The sequence below is a fragment of the Anoplolepis gracilipes genome, chromosome 10 (genome assembly GCF_047496725.1).
Source record: "Anoplolepis gracilipes chromosome 10, ASM4749672v1, whole genome shotgun sequence".
Taxonomy (NCBI): Eukaryota; Metazoa; Arthropoda; class Insecta; order Hymenoptera; family Formicidae; genus Anoplolepis; species Anoplolepis gracilipes.
Window position 1 is genome coordinate 5,536,722 of NC_132979.1, and position 21,543 is coordinate 5,558,264.

The following is a 21,543-nucleotide window of genomic DNA, read 5'->3' on the forward strand; positions in this document are numbered from 1 at the left end:
CTCATGTACTTAAAATGAAAATTGCAAATGTGTAAAAGTGGTATACATCTAAAAACAAGATATCTATAGAGCATAATGTTTTATATATTATCCGTCTTCAAACATATTTCTCTATTGTTCGAGTAAAGAGTCAGGATCAGTATGAAAGTCAAAAAAATGCTGCTAAGAATTTGTCTGCTCCCTGTTACACGTGCAAAACGTGTTTATTCAATAAAGTGCATTTTATGTAATCGTTGAATGAAGATAGATAAGGGAAGAAAGTTTGATAGAAAAAGATTTGATGGAAAAACTCTTGAATCTGTTAATTGAAATAAACGACATCAATTATTTATATGTATATAAGCGCATTAAAACAATATAACTTTTAAGACATTTTAATTTGAAAATTGTAATTAATTACACAATTGAATCGTTTTCATACATATTCGAGAACGACTTTTATTTGGTTATTTATTGTATATATATTGCAATAATTAAATGAAATAATAATATAATACTATTATATATGTATATTTACATCAGTACTATCAAATATTTTCTTAATGCTTTTAAATAATTAATATATTTTGGAATATTATTTTTTAAAATAATTTTATTACAATAATATAATATTTACACTTATAATAATAAGATCGGTGTTCTTTTTTATGCAAAAGGTAGAAGCATTGTAAGTGACTTTATAAAAAATAGCTACAGGACGGTCAAGAGACATCGTTAAAGGCTATATTTTTTGAAGAAATTTAAATGCTTCATAAGAGAACTTGACATCTTGTCTGATATCTAATTCTGATAAGTACACACCGTGCGTATTATATGTATATATAATATAGAAAATTACTCTCTTATATATTTGCGAATCGCCTGCATAATTATCAATATTTTAGTATAGATATATTTATAGATTTAAGAATATATCGCATAAGTATTTATAAATCAATAAGCATCAAACGCTATAAAAAAAAAATTTTCTTAATTATTAGCAAAATTGTCATTAAGATATAACGGTAAATTCCAGAAAAAGCAACCGACATTTATTTCGATGGAGCAAATCCCACTCGGTTATTTCCCAGGTCAAAAACAGTATAGTAACGACCAATAAATACATTTCCCAGAACCCACCCCAATTTTTCTTCGTCGTCAAATCCAATGAAACTGCTCGCACATTTCAGGACGTTTTTCTCGAGTATCTGCGAAAAATTGAATACACCGTGTGAACACTTTTGTATTTTTAAGTAATTTAAACTGTTAATTATTATTAATTACGATTCACAATACTCACTCGAAATATATAATCGTTAGAGGTAAGATTCAACGTCTTACCATTCAGAACAAAACCAATTGTAGGCAACTCATCAATCCTCTCACAATCCAGCTTTGACAATAAAAGATAATATTAAATTATTATCAATAAATTAACAAATATTAATATTCAATAACATTTTTTATAATTTTTTTAAAAGACTATGCTATAGTGAAAAAAATGGTTGTTTACTTACATTTCCGTCCTTATCACTAATAAGAGTCTTAATGTATGTGTTAATAATATTGACATCTGATAAAGGTCCAACTAATGGTGAGCTACCTGTGTCAGCAAAAGCTTGGCAGCCATTCTTGCACAAAACTATCTTACCTATTTTGATACTATAGCGCGATAATGTTAATAATTTGTTGCAACATGATCAGTGTCATTTATAAAAAAAATATAACATACCTATCCATAGTAAATTGCCAGTATCCTTTTTTAGTAACAGGAACGTAGAGCAACTCACCGTCATAATGAGCAGAATCGATACCACCAAATATCAATTCACCACCTATCTTGGCTGCAAAGTCCCTGCATAAATTGTTTATTGTTTATACTTTAATATGTACATATACATATACATTTTTTTATTTAAAGACTCTTTTTGACATATGTAAAGAAGGTACGAACCCCCGATTCAGATAGAAGCTGAAAACAGGTTGTGACACTAGACCTTGTTTGATCATGTTGTAGAAAACAGGCCTCACTTCCTTAACTGATATATTTTCATAACCTAAGCCCAAAATACCGTCAAATTTTGTCAAAATAAATGTGTTTGACTCTTCAGTTATTTCTCCGAATGTTTGATTTTGAACATTAAGGCCAGCAACCTATAAAAAAATTAGTATTAGTAATGAAATCATCATGCACAAGAATATTAAGAAAATATTTAGTACCGTTTATAAACTACGATTGTAATTGGTGTCGGACTGTATTAAATCAATTACTGATGACTTACATTTACTATATCAGTTGATAAAAATCCAGCCACAGTGCCAAAGAAATAATCAAACGCAATTGATGTACCATTAGGTTGATACGTAGAGGATTTTGTACTATCATATTTATTATGCGTTACTGTAAAAAATAATAAGTAATATTACAAGTTATCAATGTTAAAAAATTTTATTGATTTCAATATACAATACTTGTTTTAATTATTTTATATATATAAATGTATTTATTGTTTTAACTTTTGAGTTATTTTTGTGTGTGAAATCTCATTTGTACCTTCAGAGTATCTGTGTGTTTAATTGCATATCAAAAAGGCATGCAAATTGTAAAGTTTGATTTTGTGACATTATATTATCAATGATTTTAATTCTTAAAATTGCATTTGTTCATTTTCTTTGAGGATTTTAAAAGATATTTGAAAAATTTAATTATTGGAGTAGAGTAAAATTTTTAATAATTTTTATATAATCAGTAAATGGTATATAATTTTATAATATTTGTAATTTATCTATGTATATTTTTATTTGAGAGAGAGGAAGATAAATTCTTCAAAAAATTAGAATTTTCTTTAAAGTTTTTTAACAGTAATCAATATTATTATATATAATAAATGCATGTATAATAATGAAATATTATATTACGTAAATAGTAACATATTTTTTTATATATACTTAGTATTAATTAATTTGCATGCTAAGTATATAATAATATTTTTTGACGAAAAAAATCAAAAATTTTATAACTTGCAAAAAGTAGATTTTCCTTGCTTAAAGAAAGGAAGAGTAAAATAAAATTCCTTGCCTTTTGTTAGACAAATATACATTCGTGAAGTGTACAGTTAAAAATATATAGCTTGCCCTTTATGATCGCAAATTAATTTAATTATGTATTCTGTATATATATTAAGATACTTACGGCATGCAGCAGTGGAAAACTTGCATTTTTTCGATGGTATCCAAAGATTTGAGGAACCAGTATCAAACGTTATTTTAAATATCTGTGGCGGAGTTCCGATACTGATTGTACTATAGTATTGCGTGTCTAAGAAATTGGTCAAATTTATCGTTGCAGTTTTATTTTCCAGTAAAACATATTTGAAATCGACACTAGTTTTCTTCATAGGTGTTCGGGCAGAATCCATCTTGTATAATGGAATCCTTAAAGTAATATAAAACCTTTGTGACATGTACATTTATAGAACAGAGTTAAAAAACAAATAAATTATGAAGAATCTGTGTACGATCACACACGCACAATTATGACAAAAATCAAAATTCCTATACATATTTACAATATATAAATACAAAAGATTATGTATAAGCATTATTGTTTAAAGTTTAATTATTTAAATTAATATTTTTTTAAATTCTAAGCTTTACATATTGCAGATATATCTGAAATATTATTGAATTTATAATGTAAATTTAAGTCTAAATTTATACTCTAAAATTTTAAATTAAAACATTATTATTTAACAAACTCTGATTTTTAATCAAAGATTGTATGCAATCTTATATAAAGAAATAACTGAAAATTAGATGTATTAATTAGAAATAGAGTATACACATATAAATATAGATAAATAATAAAAAAAATAAATAAGAAAAAGCACCTTAGTAATATGTTTACACTTGAGCTTATACGTCAGATAATATGTTATTAGAAACACGATAAGGATCGCAATATCTAAAATAAACAAAAGCGCGAACTTCACAAATTCGTGAAGAGATTTGTTTTCGAATACTTTATATTTTAAAAATAAATATAAACATTATTTAAGCTTAATATTCAAAAATAATGTTACACAAATATAAAAGTCAAATACGAGCAAGAAAATGTAGACTTTTTGAAAGCAGAATACTATAACAAATAGAGTTAAAAATCTAAAAGTTACATAATTAATAAAGTTGTTAATTTTAAGGTTCTACTTTTTTTTATTTTTTTTTAAATAAACAAACATACGTTTTTGTAGAAAAATGTTGTCAATTTCTGATTAAAACGCAATCATTAATGCGTGTTTCATAGGTGTTAATCGATCTTTTTATAAATTCAATATATTAAGCCGATAATGTAGCACAATATGTGTACTTACCTATGAATTTGCGCATCGATCAGCACGAAGAATGTCGCGGCTACTACGAAAGAGAAAAACATCTTTCCAAAATTCCCGGAGATTTTCTTTCTACACCTTGTAAATGGACGTACTAAAAATAAATTATAGTGAACTATTAGAGTTATCGTTTGTCGATGGGCAACAACATAATCGCGCAAATATACGTCCGAATTTTTCTATCGATCAATTAAATAAAAAAATATAGTTTAGTACTTTTTTTAGTTATTAATGAAGAAAAAAAATTAACATTTTGAGAAAATTCATTGTTTACGTCGACTAGACAGAGAAATATGAAAGAATAAACTGTACAAGTAAGATTTTGCTCGCAAGAAGTGTCATTGCAGTTATCAACAAACTCATATTAGTTACTTCGCAATAAAATTTAATATTACGCTGTTCAAGATTCAAGTACAATCATGCACAAATTATTGAAGAATTCATGTTAATAGCATGCAATTTGATTTATTGGCGATAAAAAAATTAAATCTTTCTTTTTGAGAACTATACAAATAATTAGAAAAAAATGAGCATAAAGTACACACGTAATATGATATGTCTTTCTTACTATGATAAATTTTTGCTACGACTTGAGACACAGTTGAACTTGTTGAATCTTTTTTAAAAAATTGAAGTTATTCAGCATTCTGTATTTTAATTATTTAAATAAAATTACAATTATTAGTACAATTATATTTTTCTTTAAACATTTTTGTCTACACAATTACCTATAAGTATGTCTTTGTCTTACATTCACAATATATCTTATATTTTTAATTAAAGCAATAAAATTTATATCAAAATAATGCTATTTAATAACGACAAATATTGTCATAGAAATAATTTAAACATATTGTCAAGTAAAAAGAACTGAGTTGCTCTATTAAAATCAAATATAATGCATAATAAAAGGAATTAATAAAAATTAAAGAATAATTATAAAAAGATGATTAATGAAGAAAAAACAATTGTACAAGGTAAATAAAAAATAAGACAAGATGTACAAAAACTTGAAATTACAGAGAGAAAAAGATACGGAAAAAAGAATATAATAACGCGTGACAAATTAAAATAGTTGTTCTTGTAAAAAGAGATATTCGAAAGGAAAGTAACATTTAAAATCGATTATCTATTACTATTACATAGTCTTTCCAAAAATTTGCCTCAAGAAAAACTGGGAATCAAAATACTTAAAAATTAATAATTTAAACTTGATGAAACCGACATTACAAATTTAACTAATATTGAAATTTAGACTCACCGAGAGGATCCGTGAAACAAGAAAGTCAATTCGATCAACCTATTCGCTGATACGTCTCCGTGTAGCGCCGACAATGTAATACGGAACAAAGGCAGAAAAACATAATAAACCAGCCTAAGGATAACAAAGAAAAATATAGAAAAAAGACCACACTAGGAAAGCATTAATAACAAGAAAGCATCAAAATATTAAGAATTTTCTTAACGTCTTAATTATGACTAAATATGAAAAATGAAGTAAAGATAAACAAAATTTTATTTGAATAATAGATATAAAATATAATTTATTTGTAACAAATGCATTTATACTTAAATAAAATTTATTCGATTAAATAATCACTCAAATAAATTCTTATCTATAATAATAATAATATTATAAATAATTATTTAATTAATTTTGTTATTAATTTTTGTTCGTATGAATAATATAAACGAAATGATTGCACTACATTATTAAATATTATAACAACTATTAAGATTTTATTCATATGTTTTTTTTAACGAAAAATATACGACAATAATAACGTCAAATAATGCGTTGCTGTAGTTGCTGGCGCGGTTATGAAACTACTGGACATACCGTTTAATTCCTTCTCTCATTTGTAAGTAACATTAATTAAAGCTGTAGATAATTAAGACTACTGACTACGATATTAGAAAGATAAAAATTCTATACTCATACTAACAGGAGCAGAATTTTAACACGTCACACGTTAAAAAATTTCGTAAATCCATGAATTTTTTTCAATAAAATTGTTAAACTAAATAACGTTGTTTTCTTGTTCTATGATGTATACATATATTAGCAAAGAAGGGTACAAACAAGATGATTAGTTTAGGCTGTAATATATCTCTTTGTCAGAACGTTAATAGTCAGGTGTAAATTATATCGTTCTATGTATAAAATTTTTTAGAATACTATTTACCTTTAAAGAAAAGCTAGAACAAAAATTTACTATTTTAATTTAATTACAATTAATTTTTAAGAAGATGTTTTATGTATTTAATATGAAAATGTCAATGCAGATTTTTTTGCCGAAAATTGTACAAATTTTACATTTACATTATATACATTCCTATTATGTAAAATGTAAATCTTGAAAAAAAGCTGTAAAAAATTAATTTCGTAATATAGAAATAAAAAATATTTTTAGAATGTTCTATTTTATTAAAAAAAAAATTATTTATATTAAAAAAAGTAATGTATATGTATGCAAATATAAAATGTTATTAAAAGAATAATTTAAACGCATTGTGAGAAACAATAGAATCACTGTTGTCAGTATGATTAATGAAAATATCTGTAAAATGCATTAGATAATATGAAATTTGCATTATTTTTAGAATTATGATGTCACGTTTAACAAGATTTTAAAATTATCAATATTTTTTTTAAATAAAATGATATATTTGCATTAATACAGTGACGTTGCTTATAAAAGAACAAATTTAACAGATAAGATATGTTAATTTTCAAATAATTTTGAATCACAAAAATCACGTTTAAGAAAAAACAGTAATAAAATTTATTGACTATTTTATTACAAAATAAACATGTACTCTTTAAAAAAACATACACTTTTGAAAGTACATCTAGATTTTCGTTTTGTAAAATTCACTGCCGGTAAAAAACTTCTCATATATAATTATATATAACAATATAAAAATATATAGAAATATATAAAATTCTGTATAAGTTATGTATAGTTATGTATAGTATGCATAATTTTATATTATCGTTGACTGACATCTAGCCAACATTAATATAAAATTATATATAATTATATATATATATAATAAGTCATATATTATTATATATAATTATACATAACTTATACAAAATTTTATATATTTCTATATAATTTTATATGGTCATATATCGTATATGATTATATATAACAAATTTTTTATCGGGCTTATACAATATACAATATAAAAGAACATTTTTTTATATATGCGTATTACCAGCATAATTATCAATATTTAGGGTCTTTAACGCCGGTCTATATTTACCTAAATATTGATAATTATGCTGGTAATACGCATATATAAAAAAATGTTCTTTTATATTGTATATTGTATAAGCCCGATAAAAAATTTTTTTGAAAAAATTTAAATGCTTTATTCATAAAAGAACTTGATATCTGATTGGATATCTGATTCTAGTAAGTATATAACATGCATTTATATACAATATAGAAGAACATTCTTTTATATATGCTTTTGTATAATTATCAGTATTTAGGTAAATAATGTTGTAAATATTTTTATAGATATGAGACTGAGTACCGCATGAGTAATTGTAAATGAAACTATAAATCAATAAACATTAAACGTTATAAAAAAAAAATTTCTTACTTATTGGCGAGAGTGTCATTTAAATTTAATGGTAAATTCAGAAAAAAACAACCGATATTTTATTTTGATGAGGCAAATCCTACTCGATTATTTCCTAAATCGAACACGGTATAATAAGAACGAATAAATACATCCCCCAGGATCCATATCGGATAGTTAAATCCTCTCAAATCGCTAAAACATTTCAGGACGCCTTCTTCTACCTCCTGCAAATAATTAAATGCACAATGTTTGAACACTTTGCATTCTTACATAATTTAAACTTTTAATTATTGTTAATTACAATCCATAATACTTACTTGAGTAATATAATTCCAAGGAGTAAGATTGAACGTCTTACCATTAAGAACAATACTAATTGTAGGAAACTTATCAAGTTGATTACAATTTACCTTTGAACCAAAGATAATATTAAATGACTAATTAATAATTTAACAAATATTAATATTACATTTATTTAGTACATATATTTATTAATATTACATATTCAGTAACATTTTATGATTTTTTACATAAACCTATGCTAGTGTGAAATATGATTGTTTACTTACGTATCCATCTCTGTCAGCTCCAATTTTTGTTTTAATAATGTTGATATCTGATAATGGTCCAACTATTAGTGATGCACCTGTGTCAACGATAGCTTGGCAGCCATTTTCACACAAGACGTCATCATCACCTACTTTGACTCTACAGCGCGATAATGTCAATGATTTATTGTAAAATAATAAGTAATTTAGGAAATAACGTACCTATCTATGGTAAATTGCCAGTATCCTTTTTCAGTAATAGGAATGTAGAACAATTCACCGTCATAATGAGCAGAATTGGTACCGCCAAATATCAGTTCACCACCTATCCCGGCTGAAGAATTTCTACATAAATTATTTATTTTTTATATTTTAATATATATATTTTTTGATATTATATTTTAATATATATATATATATATATATATATATATATATTTTTTGTTGTATTTAAACACTTTTAGACATAGACAGAAGATACGAACCGACTCAGATAAAAGCTGAAAATAGGTTGTGACACTAGACCTTGTTCAACTATGTTGCAGAAAATAGGCGTCACTCCATCGATGGACATCGTGCCATAACTTAGGCCCAAAATACCGTCAAACTGTAAATAACTAGAAGAACTGGACGTTTCGCTTGTCGCTTCTATGAATGTTTGATTTTGAACATTAAGTCCGGCAATCTATAAAAAATTGTTATTAGTAATAAAATATTATTGCGCACAAAAATATTAAAAAAATACTTATTGTTAGTAATGTCTATAAGCTACGATTGTAGTTGGTGTAAGACTGTATTGAATTATTTGATGAATGATGACTTACATTTACTACATCAATAGATAAAAATCCAGTCATATTGCCATCGGCATACTGAATATTAAACGGAGCACCATTTGATTTATATGTGCTAGATTTGTTACTGTCGTATTTATGTACATGTCGTTCTGTAAAAAATAGTAAATAATATTATGAGTTAGCAATATTAAAAATTTTAAAGTCAGAAAAACTCTTATTACCCAAATAAGTAATACTTATTCGAATTATTACGTATACGTAAATGTGCATTTATTGTTTTAACTCTTGAGTTATTTTTATGTGTATAATCTTATTTATAAGTCTTCAGAAAGCGAATGTGATCAATTACATGTATAAATGCATGCAAATTGTAAAGCTTGATTTTTTTATATCTATGGATATATATATTCATATATGTTATATTTTCAAATACTAAATATGAATTAATTTGGACGTACTAAGTATATGACAATTTTTTTTGATGAATAGTTTATAGTGTAAGAAATTTTTTATGTGCTAAAAACAAATAAGAAAGTGTGAAATAAAATTCTTTTGTATTTGCCTTTTGTTAAACAAACATTCATTCAAACCGCATAGTTAAAAATATATCGCTAACTCTTTATGAACGCAAATCAATTATTATCTGGTATATACAGAGTGATTCAGAACAATTCAAATGTTTTTGCAAAGACATATTCATGAGTTAATTCTGAAATAATTTTTTTTACGAAAGTTTTGTCCAAAGCTTACTTTTTAAATTAGAAAAAAAAACAATTATCAAATTATGAAACAAGTACGAAAAGTAGACAGGGGCGGCGCAACTCACTATCCGACACAGGTGATAACGGAACGCTTGTTGCGATCAAATACACGCGATGATATGCACGGTCCCTATCTTACACACACACACACACACACACACAACACAACACACACAATTTTCTTTATCTTTCTCTCTCGCATACACACATATGTCAAATGGTGAGTTGTGCCGTCCCTGCCTACCTTTCGTATTCGTTCCGTGAATCGTTAACTATTTTCTTTTATAATTTAAAAAGTTAGCTTTTGACAAAATTTTCGTAAAAGAAAAATCGTCTCAGACTTAACTCAGAAACACGTCTTTGGAAGGACACCTGGATTGTTCTGAATCACTATATATTAAAATACTCACTGCAAATAGAATTAAAAGTGTTGCATTGTTTCGACGGAACCCAAAGATGTAAAGAGCCAGTATCAAATAATACTGTAAATTCCTGTGGCGGAGTTCCGATACTAATTGTACCATAGTACTGAGAGTTTTCATAATTTGTCAAATATACCAATGCAGTATTATTGTTACCCGAAACTTGTTTCAATTCTTTACTAGATCTCATTATAGTTTTTCGAACAGAATTTGTTTTGTACAGTGGAATCCTTAAAGTAATATAAACATTTTCTGTGACATGAATACATATATATATATATATATATATATATATATATATATATACACATATATATATATATATATATATATACATACATATGTAATGTACAGTTGTATTTTTACTGATATGAAGAGCAAACATTTAAATAAAATATGAGTTATGAGGAATCTACACACGATTAACTGTTACAAAAATCGGAGTTTAATGTTGCATAAATATCTGAAATATTATTAAATTTATAGTCTAAATTTTTTTAAATGAAAACATTATAATTTAACTCTAATTTTTAAGACATTGTTGGATGCAATTTTATACAAAAAAATAACTCTAAATTAGATGGATACTAAATTATATTAATAAAAATAGGATATATGTACATATATACATATACGTATATAGATATAATCAAATAAACAAAGAAGAAAAAGCACCTGAATAATATTATGCTTACACGTTAGGAAATAGTTTATTATTAGAAATAAAATAAAAATATCGCGATATCTAAAATAAACAAATGCGCGACCTTCGCAAATTTATAGAGAATTTTGTTTTTAAAAAGTTTTATTTTTAAAATAAGTATAAACATTATTTAAGTTCGTTAATATTTAAAAATAATATTGGGTGAATGCAAAAGTTCGTGCTCTATTTCAATTAATGTCGTTATTAATGTCGCAGGTCATACTGTCCGTAATATCTGCAATTATGTACATATTATACATACATATATTGTTTGAAATGTAATACTTTTACCTGTTATTTGAACATAGCATTGATTTATATTTATTGCTTTTAAGATATGGAAAAAATTATTAAAAATAAATAACGATAACTTTTGTTTCTGACATGTATGCTTTATGAATTTAGAAACACATGCAACGGTTGGAACCGATGTATTAAAAACTATTAAAGAAGTTTTTCAAAATCGCACACAATTCATAAGTCTATTAGAATAAAAAAAAATGATTATGCATTTTTAGAAGATGATGTTATCTATTTAAAAATCACGTTTTAAAATTTTTTAATAAAAAACTGCGCACATTCTATAATTATGGCATCTGTATACTGCCAAAACAATGGAAAAAGATTGTAAAAAATGATGAAAATGATTTGATCAATTAAATAAATGTTTTTGTACAAGATTTTTTTATTAAGAGTCTTCTAATTTTCTGGCTCATTGCGATGTAAATGATGATGGTAAAATTGATCTTTTTATAAATTCCATATGTCTTATTGATGTATAATGCAGCAGAATATATGTACTTACCTATAGATTTGCGCATCAATCAGCACGAATAGTGCCACGGTCACTACGAAAGAGCGAAACATCTTTTCAAAATTTTTTCTATATCTTGTAAGTACGTATTAAAAATAAATTGTACTGGCTCTCGTTTATCAGCATTCAAAACACACTTTCGGGTTTTTTTCTGTCGATCAAGCAAATAAGAAAATATATTGTTTAGTAATTTCTTTAATTATTGATGAGAAAAAAAGCAGTTAATATTTCGAAAGAATACATCGTTTACAAAAAATAGACAGACACACATGGAACAATAAACTATGCAAATATAATTTTGCTTGCAAGAAGTGTCATTGTAATTATCAACAAATTCATATTAATTATTTCGCAGTAGCTAAAGTATAATATGCTGTTACGCAAGATTAAAGTACAATTATGCATAAATTATTCAAAAATTTATATTGACATGCAATTAATTGGTTAGTAATAAAAAGATTGAAGTTTTTCTTATTGAAAACTAACAAATAGTCAAAAAGAAAAATAATTATAAAGTACACATAATGTGGCATGTTTCTTTTTATTTTGACAAATTTTTGTTGCAACTTGAGACACATTTGAGCGACGTTTTTTGACAAATTGAAAGTTAGTTTTTCTACTTTAATTATTTAAATAAAAATTGAACAATTATTTTTTTTTCACTATTTTTATCTATAAATTATGTATCTTTCTTTTATATCCTACCTTGCGTTATATGCGGCCTTCACAATATATTTTATACTTTTTGCTAAAGTAGTGTGATTTATTTATATCAAAATAAAACTATTTTGTCACGAAAAATATTCGAACTATTAAAGAAGTTTTTCGAAATCACACACAATTCATAAGTTCTTAAGAATTAAAATAAAATGAATTTGCATCTTCAGAAGATGATGTTATCTATTTAAAAAGGTTATAGAGATTATAGAAATAATTTAAACTTATTTAAACAAACGATCAAATCACTCTATTAAAACAAAATATAAAAAAAATAAATACAAAGCAGCTTTAACAAAAATTAACGATTAAAATGATGTTTAATGAGAAAAAAAACAGAACAATCGTACGAAATAAATAAAAAATAAGATGTACAAAAATTTGAAATTACAAAGACAAAAAAGGTAAAAGAAGCAATGACGGCTAGACGCAATAAAATTATTGTTCCCGCAAAATAGGATATTTGAAAGGAAAATAACATTTAAAGCCGATTATGTGTAGATTACTATTACATAGTCTTTCCAAAAACTTGCCTCAAGAAAAACTCGGAATCAAAATACTTAGAAATTAATAATTTAAACTTGATGGAACCGACATTACGATCTTAACTAATATGGAAGTTTAGACTCACCAGGAGAATCCGTGAAACAAGAAAGTCAATTTGATTAACCTATTCGCTGATACGTCTTTGTGTAGCGCCGACAATGTAATACGGAGCAAAGACAGATAATCATAATATATTAGCTCAAGATCAACGTACAAAAATATAAAAAAAAGACCACAAACAAAACATGAAAGTATCAACAGCAAGAAATCATCAAAATATCTAGAACTTTCTTAATGTTTAAATAATAAGTAAATAAGAAGAATAAATTAAAAATAAACAAAATTTTAATCTAATAATAGATATTGAATAATAGAAATAAAATATAATTTATTTGTGACAAATGCATTTGTACTTGAATAAAAATTTATGCGATTAACTGATCACTTAAATATATTCTTATATCTAAATAATTATTTAATTAATGTGTTTTTATTAATTTTTATTCGTAAGAATAATATAAAATTATTGCACTACATTATCAAATATTATAATAATCATTATTTTATTCATGTGTTCTTTTAACGAAGAATATACGACGACGTCTAATAATGCGTATATCATTGCTGTAATTGCTAACGCGGTTGAGATCTTTGGATATATAATATTTCCTCTTATTTGTAATATTTACTCAAGTTATAGACTATTATGACAGTCCAACGATACTAGAAAAGTACGAATTCTATACTATTAAAAACAGCAAAATTTTAACACGTCATACGTCAGAATTTCTTAAAACCGATAATTTTTTAAATAAAATTATTAAACTAGATATTTTTACAATGTGCTATTATATAAAAAAAAAAATTATTTATATTAAGAAAAGTAATGTGTAATTACGTAAAGCTAAAGTATTATTATTAAAGAATAAGTTAAACACATTGTGAAAAACAATAGAATCGTTGTGATAAATGAAAGTAATTGTAAAATGCATTAAGGCCTGATTGCATCAACATTATTTTGGCTTTAAGCGAAACTTAAATATATGTCTGTTTTTATTCATTTAGTAAGAAAGATAAAGATAGACACATGTTTAAGTCTCGCTTAAATCCAAAAAAATGTTGATGCAATTGGGCCTAAGTAATGTAAAATTTGCATTATTTTTAGAATTATAGTGTTACATTTAACGAGATTTTAAAATTATCAAAGTTTTTTTAAATGAAATGCTATACTTGCATTAATACAGTGACGTTGCTTATAAAAGAACAAATTTAACAGATAAAATATGTTGATTTTCAAATGACTTTGAGTTACCAAAATCACGTTTAAGGAAAAAACAGTAATAAAATTTATTGACTATTTTATTACAAAGATGTACTCTTTAAAAAAACATACACTTTTAAAGGTGTATCTAGATTTTCGTTTTGTAAAATTCACTCTCGGTAAAAAATTTTTCATATATAATTATATATAACAATATAAAAGTATATAGAAATATATAATATTCTGTATAAGTTATGTATAGTTATATATAGTATGTATAATTTTATATTATTGTTGACTGACATCTAGCCAACATTAATATAAAATTATATATAATTATATATATATATATATATATATATATATAATAAGTCATATATTATTATATATAATTATACATAACTTATACAAAATTTTATATATTTCTATATAATTTTATATGGTCATATATCCTATATGATTATACATAACAAATTTTTTACCGGGCTTATGCAATATACAATATAAAAGAACATTTTTTTATATATATGCGTATTACCAGCATAATTAGCAATATTTAGGTAAATATAGACCGGCGTTAAAGACTATATTTTTTTGAAAAAATTTAAATGCTTTATTTATAGAAGAACTTGATATCTGATTGGATATCTGATTCTAGTAAGTATATAACATGCATATTATATACAATATAGAAAAACATTCTTTTATATATGCTTTTGCATAATTATCAGTATTTAGGTAAATAATGTTGTAAATATTTTTATAAATATGAGACTGAGTACCGCATGAGTAATTGTAAATGAAACTATAAATCAATAAACATTGAACGTTATAAAGAAAAAATTTCTTACTTATTGGCGAGAGTGTCATTTAAATTTAATGGTAAATTCAGAAAAAAACAACCAATATTTATTTTGATGGGGCAAATCCTACTCGATTATTTCCTAAATCGAACACGGTATAATAAGAACGAATAAATAGATCCCCCAGGATCCATAGCGGAAAGTTAAGTTTATCGAAGCCACTCAAACATTTCAGGATGCCTTCTTCAACCTCCTGCAAAAAATTAAATTCACAAAATGTGAGTACTTTGCATTCTTAAATAATTTAAACTTTTAATTATTGTTAATTACAATCAGTAATACTCACTTGAATAATATAATTCGAAGGAGTAAGATTAAATGTCTTATTATTAAGAACAACAGCAATTGTAGGAAACTCATCAAGTTGACTGCAATTCACCTTTGGACAAAGGATAATATTAAATAACTAATTAATAATTTAACAAATATTAATATTACATTTATTTAGTACATATATTTATTAATATTACATATTTAGTAACATTTTATGATTTTCTACATAAACCTATGCCAGTGTAAAATATGGTTGTTTACTTACGTATCCATTACTGTCAGCTCCAATTTTTTCGTTAATAACGTCGATATATGAGGATGGTGCATATATTAGAGAGGCACCCGTGTCAGCAATAGCTTGGCAACCATTCGTACACAAGTTATCATCACCTACTTGGAAACTACAACGCGATAGTGTTAATAATTTATTGTAACATGATAAGCAATAAGTAGATAAATAACGAACCTATCGATGGTAAATTGCCAGTATTCTTTTCTAGTAACAGGAATATAGAACAATTCCCCGTCATAATGAGCAGAATTAGTACCACCAAACGTCAGTTCACCACCTATCTCGGCTGAAGAGTCTCTACATAAATTGTATATTTTTTATATTTTAATATGTACATATATATATATATATATATATATATATATATATATTTATTTAATTTTTATTTGAAGACTCTTTTTTAGACGTATGGAAAGAGAATGCGAACCGATTCAGATAAAAGCTGAAAACAGGTTGTGACAATAGGCCTTGTTGTATCATATTGTAAAAAACAGGTGTCACTTCATCGACGGACTTCGTGTCATAACCTAGGCCCAAAATACCGTCAAACTGTGCATTAGTAAACAAACTGGACGTTTTGCCCGTCTCTTCAACCCCTTCTGCAAATGTTTGATTTTGAACATTAAGGCCGGCAACCTATAAAAAGATTAGTATTAGTAATGAATTATCATGACACACAGGAACATTAAGAAAATATTTAATATGTTTTTAAACTGCGATTGTAGTTGGTGTAATATTGTACTGAATTATTTGATAAATGATGACTTACATTTACTACATCAGTAGAATAAAATCCAATCAAACTGCCACTGCCATATCGAATAGCAAACGGAGCACCATTTGATTCATATGTGCTAGATTTGTTACTGTCGTATTTATGTATATGTGATTCTGCAAAAAATAATAAATTATAAGTTAGCAATATTAAAAATTTTTAAAAATAAGAAAAACTTTTGTCGATCCAAATAAACAATACTTATTCGAATTATTATATATATGTAAATGTGCATATATTGTTTTAACTCTTGAATTATTTTATGTGTAAAATCTTATTTATATGTCCTCAAACAAATTTGGAACCAAATCCGCAAAATTTTATTCAAAGATGCATAAATATGCGAAATCAACAAGCAATAATTGATCAGAGAAAAGATAGTACGCGATATTAAATGCACGCACGCACACACAGAGACACACACGCGCGCATGCCGCGGTAAACGTTTTTTTTCGATAAAATGTAAGGCTGGTTTCAAAGTTATGTAATTCGGTCAAAAAAAATCGTAGGAAAGTTTTAAAAAAAGCATTTTAAAAAGTAGGTAAAACATTGTGTTTTATGAAACTTTACTTGAATTCATCGAGAGAATTTTTCTTTTATCAAGCTACAGAGTTTCAAAAATACATAATTTTAAAGAACAAAAAATAATATGTTCTTTTTTAAAGCATGGAATAAAGAAAATGCAATAGAAAATTTTTAAAAACTATTGATAGCACGTGAAAATTGAAACTTTAAGTTTCAAAATGCTTTTTTTAAAACTTCTCTACGATGATTTTTCACCGAGCTGCAACAGTTAGAAAACCCATTTTTTCTAAAAAGTGTTCCCTATATTTTCCTGCGTAGTGTATAAGTAATAAAGTATTACATAAATAATATTACATAAATAGTATTTATATATTTTATTTTATATATTTATATGTTTTATTTTCATATATACTAAATATAAATTAATTTGCACGCACTAAGTATATGACAATATTTTTTGATGAATAGTTTATAATCTGTAAACAGTTTTTTATCTGTTAAAAACAAATAAGAAAGTGTGAGATAAAATTCTTTTGCATTCGTATTTTGTTAGACAAACGGTCATTCAAATCGCATAGTTAAAAATATATCGCTAACTGCTTATGATCTAAAATTATTTATTATCCTGTATATATATAAAGATACTTACCGCAAATAGAATTAGAGGATTTGCATTGTTTCGACGGAACCCAAAAATCTGAAGAGCCAGTATCAAATATTACTTTAAATATCTGTAACGGAGTTCCGATGCTGATTGTACCATAGTACTGAAAGTTTTTATAATTAGTCAAATATGCCGTTGCAGAATTATTGTTACCCGAAACTTGTTTCAATTCTTTACTAGATCTCATTATAGTTTTTCGAACAGAATTCATTTTGTGCAGTGGAATCCTTAAAGTAATATAAAAACCTTTTGTTACATGTGTATGTGTGTGTATATATGCATGCATATATACACACATACATATATAATATATATAGTTGTATTTTTACTGATACGAAGAGCAAACATTTAAATAGAATATGAGTTATGAGGAATCTACACATGATTAATTGTCACAAAAATCGAAATTATAATACATGTTGCATGCAATCTTATACAAAGAAATAGCTCTAAATTAGATGAACACTAAATTATATTAACTATAGAAATATGATATATGTATATATATATATATATATAGATATATTCAAATAAACAAGAAAGCAGCTCAATAATATTGTGCCTACACGTCAGAAAATAGTTTATTATTAGAAACAAGATAAGGTTATCGCAATATTTAAAATAAACAAAAGTGCGAACTTCGCGAATTTGTAGAGAATTCGTAGAGAGTTTTGTTTTCAAAAATGTTTTATTTTTAAAATAAATATAAACATTATTTAAGTTTGTTAATATTCAAAAATAATATTGAGTGAGTGCAAAAGTTTTTGCTCTATTTCAATTAATAACGTTATTAATGTCGCAGACCACACTGTTCGTAACGTCTGCATATTATACATATATCGTTTGAAAGGTAGTATTCTCACCTGTTATTTGAACATAGTATTAATTTATTTTTGTTGGTTTTAAGATGTGGAAAAAATTATTAAAAATAAATGACGAAAAATTTTATTTTTGGCATGTATGCTTTATTTGTTTAAAAAAGATGTTACGTTGCATTAGAAATTATTAAAGAACTTTATTAAAATTGGACATTATTTATAAAAATTTTAAAAAAGTGATTTGCATCTTTAAAAGGTATTATCCGTTTGGTGGGAATAGAGTAATCCTTAAAAAATTATGTTTAGAAATTTTTAACGAAAAACTGTGCACATTTTATGATTGTGGCATATGTATACTGCCAAAACATTGGAAAAAGATTGTAAAAAATGATGAAAATGATTTGATCAATTAAATAAATGTTTTTGTACAAGATTTTTTTATTAAGAGTCTTCTAATTTTCTGGCTCATTGCGATGTAAATGATGAAGGTAAAATTGATCTTTTTATAAATTCCATATGTCTTATCGATGTATAATGCAGCAGAATGTATGTACTTACCTATAGATTTGCGCATCAATCAGCACGAAAAGTGCCACGGTCACTACGAAAGAGCGAAACATCTTTTTAAAATTTTTTCTATATCTTGTAAGTACGTATTAAAAATAAATTGTACTGGCTCTCGTTTATCAGCATTCAAAACACACTTTCGGGTTTTTTTCTGTTGATCAAGCAAATAAGAAAATATATTGTTTAGTAATTTCTTTAATTATTGATGAGAAAAAAGCAGTTAATATTTCGAAAGAATACATCGTTTACGAAGAATAGACAGACACACATGGAACAATAAACTATGCAAATATAATTTTGCTCGCAAGAAGTGTCATTGTAATTATCAACAAACTCATACTAGCTACTTTGCAGTAGCAAAAGTATAATATTATGCTGTACAAGATTAAAGCACAATTATGAATAAATTATTCAAAAATTTATGTTGACATGCAATTAATTGGTTGGTGATAAAAAAATTTAAACTTTACTGGAACCGACATTATTTAACTAATACTAAACTATTATTTAACTAATATTAAACTTAACTAATATTAAAACTTAAACTCACCGAGAGAATCCGTGTTAAACAAAAAAATCAAATCAATTAACCAATTCGCCGAAATATTTTCGTGGAGCAACAACAATGTAACACAGAGCGGCGAAAGACAAACATATTATGCCTGCCTTATCGAAGTAAAACACAGGTGAAACGAAACTAGAAACTAGAAAAATATCAAGAGCAAAAGTCATCAAAATATTTACATTAAAACCTTTTTAATAATAAGTAAATAAGAAGAATAAAGTAAAAATAAACAAAATTTTAATCTAATAATAGATATTGAATAATAGAAATAAAATATAATTTATTTGTAACGAATGGATTTGTAATTAAATAAAAATTTATTTGATTAAATAATCATTTAAATTATATAAATATATAAATATATATATAAATTCTTATTTATATATATTTATTTAAATAATTATTTACCTAATATGTTTTTATTTTTTATTTTTACAAATAATATAAACAAAATTATTGCATTACATCAAATAAATATTATAATTATCATTTTATTCATATGTTTTTTTATCAAAATAAAAGTTTTCCTTATTGATAGGTGAAATAGGAGTAATTTTAATCTGATATATTTTTTGTCAATTGATTTCAAAAGTGTAAAAATTAAATTAAAATACTTTGTACTTATGTATAATATAAAAATAATAAATGATACAAATAGAAAAATAATGCAAATAATATGAATATCAAATAACGAATAATACAAATAACAAATAATACAAATAACAAATAGTACAATCAAGATACAATTTTATTCAAATAATAAACTAAATAAAAATATATTCGAATAATATCCATCTCTAAGATGGGATGATTCGGTGTCATTCTGCAGATTTAACTAGTTAATGCACTTCCGATGTAAGTCGTTTAAAGTAACAAAGCTCCCTAACAAATAATTATATCCCATCCAGTCAAAATAACGGTTTTTGTTGCTTCTATATGATCTGTATAGTAACAGATTTGTAATAACAAAACTCTAAGAATAGGATCTATTAATGTGATTGCGATGTTCTAAGATACGGGTTTTCAAAAATCTTTTTACTTCACCGATATAAATAACAGTTGTTACAATTAATACTGTAAATAATGCTGTTAAGGGAAGATTGTGGAAATTGCTTCGCGTTAATTTTTATAAAAGACTTAAGATTATCCAGTCCCGTGTAGAATGTACGTAAATCAGATTTTTTAATAACAGAATTAAATTTCTTTGACACCGATTTAATACGGTAACAAAAAAGAAACAGTCTATTGATAGATATGTAAGACAATTATTCTGAAAAAGAAATCTTGTTTATGAAATCCATAGGCTCTAGATAATAGAAGTGTACGAAACTCATATATCTATGTGTTCTTCCATTTTTTCAATAAAGTATATAAAGTATAAAACTGATATGTTTCTGTTTATCGGATTATGTTATACCGTTATATAACTATTTTTATCATTAAACAATTCTTCCATCCTATTAATGCATTGCATGTCGATTTATCTAAGACTACGATAATCATATCATTACCTTTGCCTGCTCGAGTAAAAATAATGTTTGCGTTATTATAAATAAAATTTTTTTTAGTGGTTGTCAAATCGTGTAAGATCTCTTTATCCGTATTATTTGGAAAAAAATTAAAATGTGTTATATTTTGAATATTTGGGAGCCAATGATTTCTAAT

General features: G+C 25.2%; 3 protein-coding genes across 10 annotated transcripts; all 3 read right to left on the reverse strand.

The window, feature by feature from the left end:
* Positions 1-574: 574 nt before the first annotated feature.
* Positions 575-5,742, reverse strand: LOC140670055 (lysosomal aspartic protease-like). 7 transcript variants are annotated; one of them, XM_072900475.1, is made up of 10 exons: positions 5,629-5,711; positions 4,936-4,983; positions 4,350-4,461; positions 3,173-3,414; positions 2,262-2,380; positions 1,934-2,133; positions 1,712-1,834; positions 1,497-1,641; positions 1,280-1,372; positions 575-1,187 (listed from the first exon to the last, which is right to left on the reverse strand). In XM_072900475.1, the coding sequence occupies exons 3-10, from the start codon at positions 4,409-4,411 to the stop codon at positions 1,032-1,034; spliced, it is 1,140 nt and encodes a 379-aa protein (XP_072756576.1). In that variant the 5' UTR covers positions 4,412-4,461; positions 4,936-4,983; positions 5,629-5,711; the 3' UTR covers positions 575-1,031. The 7 variants fall into 7 exon arrangements, with proteins under 7 accessions (XP_072756576.1, XP_072756575.1, XP_072756574.1 ...); XM_072900474.1 differs by having other exon boundaries at positions 4,936-5,014; XM_072900473.1 differs by having other exon boundaries at positions 4,913-5,014.
* Positions 5,743-7,689: 1,947 nt separating this feature from the next.
* Positions 7,690-13,500, reverse strand: LOC140670056 (lysosomal aspartic protease-like). 2 transcript variants are annotated; one of them, XM_072900478.1, is made up of 9 exons: positions 13,361-13,500; positions 12,004-12,163; positions 10,484-10,725; positions 9,340-9,461; positions 9,001-9,200; positions 8,738-8,860; positions 8,537-8,675; positions 8,285-8,377; positions 7,690-8,191 (listed from the first exon to the last, which is right to left on the reverse strand). In XM_072900478.1, exons 2-9 carry the CDS (start codon positions 12,063-12,065, stop codon positions 8,045-8,047), a joined length of 1,128 nt encoding a protein of 375 aa, XP_072756579.1. In that variant the 5' UTR covers positions 12,066-12,163; positions 13,361-13,500; the 3' UTR covers positions 7,690-8,044. The 2 variants fall into 2 exon arrangements, with proteins under 2 accessions (XP_072756579.1, XP_072756580.1); XM_072900479.1 differs by lacking the exon at positions 13,361-13,500 and adding an exon at positions 13,263-13,337.
* A 1,519-nt stretch (positions 13,501-15,019) lies between these two features.
* LOC140670155 (lysosomal aspartic protease-like) lies at positions 15,020-20,000 on the reverse strand. The gene is made up of 9 exons (XM_072900717.1): positions 19,864-20,000; positions 19,305-19,464; positions 17,914-18,155; positions 16,734-16,855; positions 16,392-16,600; positions 16,139-16,261; positions 15,938-16,073; positions 15,686-15,778; positions 15,020-15,592 (listed from the first exon to the last, which is right to left on the reverse strand). Exons 2-9 carry the CDS (start codon positions 19,364-19,366, stop codon positions 15,446-15,448), a joined length of 1,134 nt encoding a protein of 377 aa, XP_072756818.1. The 5' UTR covers positions 19,367-19,464; positions 19,864-20,000; the 3' UTR covers positions 15,020-15,445.
* Positions 20,001-21,543: the final 1,543 nt, after the last annotated feature.